This window comes from Endocarpon pusillum (genome assembly GCF_000464535.1).
Source record: "Endocarpon pusillum Z07020 unplaced genomic scaffold scaffold7240, whole genome shotgun sequence".
Lineage (NCBI taxonomy): Eukaryota > Fungi > Ascomycota > Eurotiomycetes > Verrucariales > Verrucariaceae > Endocarpon > Endocarpon pusillum.
Window position 1 is genome coordinate 280232 of NW_006916639.1, and position 2954 is coordinate 283185.

General features: G+C 47.7%; 1 protein-coding gene across 1 annotated transcript; it reads left to right on the forward strand.

Moving 5' to 3' along the window:
- Positions 1 to 1077: 1077 nt before the first annotated feature.
- Positions 1078 to 2212, forward strand: EPUS_03791 (uncharacterized protein; the record flags this gene model as incomplete). The annotated part of the gene is made up of 6 exons (XM_007807774.1): positions 1078 to 1321; positions 1383 to 1513; positions 1558 to 1587; positions 1643 to 1759; positions 1838 to 2015; positions 2082 to 2212. 6 exons carry the CDS (start codon positions 1078 to 1080, stop codon positions 2210 to 2212), a joined length of 831 nt encoding a protein of 276 aa, XP_007805965.1.
- Between the last annotated feature and the right edge of the window lie 742 nt (positions 2213 to 2954).

Genomic DNA, 2954 nt, shown 5'->3' on the forward strand with positions numbered 1-2954 from the left:
TTTTATCCTAACATACAATATTAAAACGAATGACAATCTAGCTAAAATACGGGTTCTTGTCCCCAGACAACGGCTACTTATAAGACTCACCTATTTCAAGCATGACGTGTGCGGCTGTGCCTACTAAGCCCGTCTGAGGGACTAAGGCAAAGATAACTGATCCAGAGTGGGGGTCCCTTTGTGAGGTCCCTTAGTAAGGCCCGACCCTACTCCACTGCTCACCATTTTAGTGGCTCCAGTCTGCCAAGCTCGGATCGTCTCCTGAGCACGCATAGTATACCCTTTTCGCCTTGGAAATCACACTCCTCTAGAACCCACAGCGTGTAGGCGTGTGAGCAGAAGTAACTAAATTTTTAGGGAATGAGTTCCTGCCATCTCATGAAATGCCCCCTAGGGGCTGTAGCCGCTGCCGCACACAGTCGACAAATACCCATGGCTTCCTGTGGGCCATCTTGCAATAATATTATATGGTCGTACACCAGATTCACCATGCGAACCGAGAAAATAGAACCGGCACCCCATCCTCTGAGAGCTTATTTCATCTTTGGCCATACAGATGGGTCGATCAGTAACTGCTATCAGATATTTACCTTAGCGGTTGTGAAAATCAATAGTACAATATCAAAGATACTAGCACTGAGCTATGACCACTTCGGCCCGATACCGTAGTATCGATTATGCAAGCCATTGTACTAGTATGATAATCAGGCTGGCAATAAGCTTCAGCTGGTGTTCGGATGACTCACGGAGTCGCTTTGCAGCCCTTAAGTGGCTAGTACCACAATTACCCCCTTGTTGCCGAGCATGTGGGTGTACTCGTCCTTGTTCAAAAGCTGACTAAAGGTGGGTGTCAACGAGCAGATTAGGTGTGAGATGGATTGTCTCTAATGATTCTGAGGTAGTATTTTCACCCCTTGGCTTTCCATTCCTAGTCAACAACGTGGCTGGCTCGTGTGCTAGGGTGGCACCTGGCTGTGACTTGCAAGGTTGAAGTAGGCAATTTCAGTCTGGAGTATGGGAAGCAGCAGCCACAAGTCATCCACGCGCCCAAGTTTTGAAGGCAAAGCTTAGACCAACATGGATGACAATCAGAAGGCAGTCCACCAAGATCAAAAGACTTCAAGCACAACCCACACCCAGTTAATCCTTATTGACATTCAGGATGATGGCACAACAGTTGTTACCCTCAATCGCCCTCAGAAGCGCAATGCGCTGTCCGCTGCTCTTATTGCCGATCTCAATGCAGCTTTTCGAGCATTAGAGCGGAACGATTCAGTCAGGGCAATAGTCCTGACGGGTTCACCGGGAGGCCCATTTTCCGGTGAGTGTAGGAGTCTTTAAAACCCAGGAGTGAAATCACAAACTAATTTGCTCCTGTATAGCGGGTGCCGACCTTGGCGAACTGAAGCATATTTCCACATCAGAAGCCTACAAGATCCAATATCTCAAAGGTCTTTCAGATGGAATAACGCAAGTCAGGAAGCCAATAATTGCCTCCATTGAAGGCTTTGCTGTATGTCTGATCTAGTCTATGCCGCCTGCGCTGACAAGACGTAGCTTGGTGGAGGATTTGAGCTTGCTTTGATGGTAAGCTTAAAAGAATGTGAAAGACAGCGGCCCAACTCAATTGGGTCGTTAATAGTGCGATGTGATATTCGTGGCTGAAAATGCTCATCTCGGTCTACCCGAATTGAAGGTCGGGACAATTCCAGGAGTCGGAGGCACGCAGCGACTTACCCGGTTAGTCGGGAAGCATTTGGTAAGATTTCCTAGTACTCTGCAATAAGAAATGGTGGCGTGCTGGAGGCTTTGGTCCGTGAACTTACAGAGAAGCTAGGCAATGAAGCTGATCTTGACTGGCTCATCTTTACCCGCAACGCAGTTCTCGGCGTACATTCCAGGACTACACGTGCTGCCTGCTGCTGAGGTGCTTCCAGCAGCAAAACAGTGCGCAAAAGACATAGCCGAGAAGTCTGGACCGGTCGTTGCACTTGCAAAGCAAGCAATTCTCGCAGGTACATGTTTGCCCTCTCAAGACAGGCTCAACGCGAAAAAATGGCAGGTGCTGACAAAAGAAATAGCCGAAAGTGGGCTTGACAGTGGTTTTGCGATAGAGAGAGGACTATACTATTCAAGTTTCGACCTGCAGGACAAGAGTGAGGGAATCAGTGCTTTCCTTGAAAAGCGAAAGCCAGAGTGGACACACCAATAGATGATGCCAGGAGTAATCTTGTCCCTTCAATTCATGATTTGGCGTTGAGCTTCGCGGGTTTCGCATGTCGTATTTTGACCATGATGAATTGATGGGATGTCGGAAAAGGTTTGCTACCGTTGCATAGCGACTTTGAGCTGGAGCGAGATAACATGTTGTTCTCCATATCAAGAACCTTAGAAACAACTAAAGATTGATCGGGTTCCGGGTTCAATATACTCGAAATTCGAGATGCGTAGAGGAGAATCTGCTTAATGCGAACCAAACGCAGGATCCACGAGATAAAGAAAACAATATTAGGTCGTAAGAAGAGCGAGTAGTCTCCACGCGCAAAATATCAAGTGCATTGTCGCAGTATAATTCTTGAAAGCCGTGATCCCCTGGCACGAAAGATGATGCTGCCTCGCACCCTAGATCTGTAGCAATGTACAAACCAGAGCAGATGATGCAGAGGAGGGATCGCCACCATTGGATCTTGTGGGTGAAAAAGAGCAAGAACTGTTCATGGTAGTATAAAGGATCCAGGAAGCCCTAGGATCTGGGCTTTCTGCAGATGCTTAGCGTTTCAGCGACGGCATACAATCAGTCAAGTATAGATCTATTGACTTTGCTGTGCTAAGCCTCGTGCATTAGTAGTTCTTCTTAGTAGTGTTCAGCCAATCCACGTCAACCTCGAGTTGGTTGAACCTTGAAAGCCAGCCAAAACGCGGAATGTGTTGGGAGCGGTGCATTCGCGGCGGTA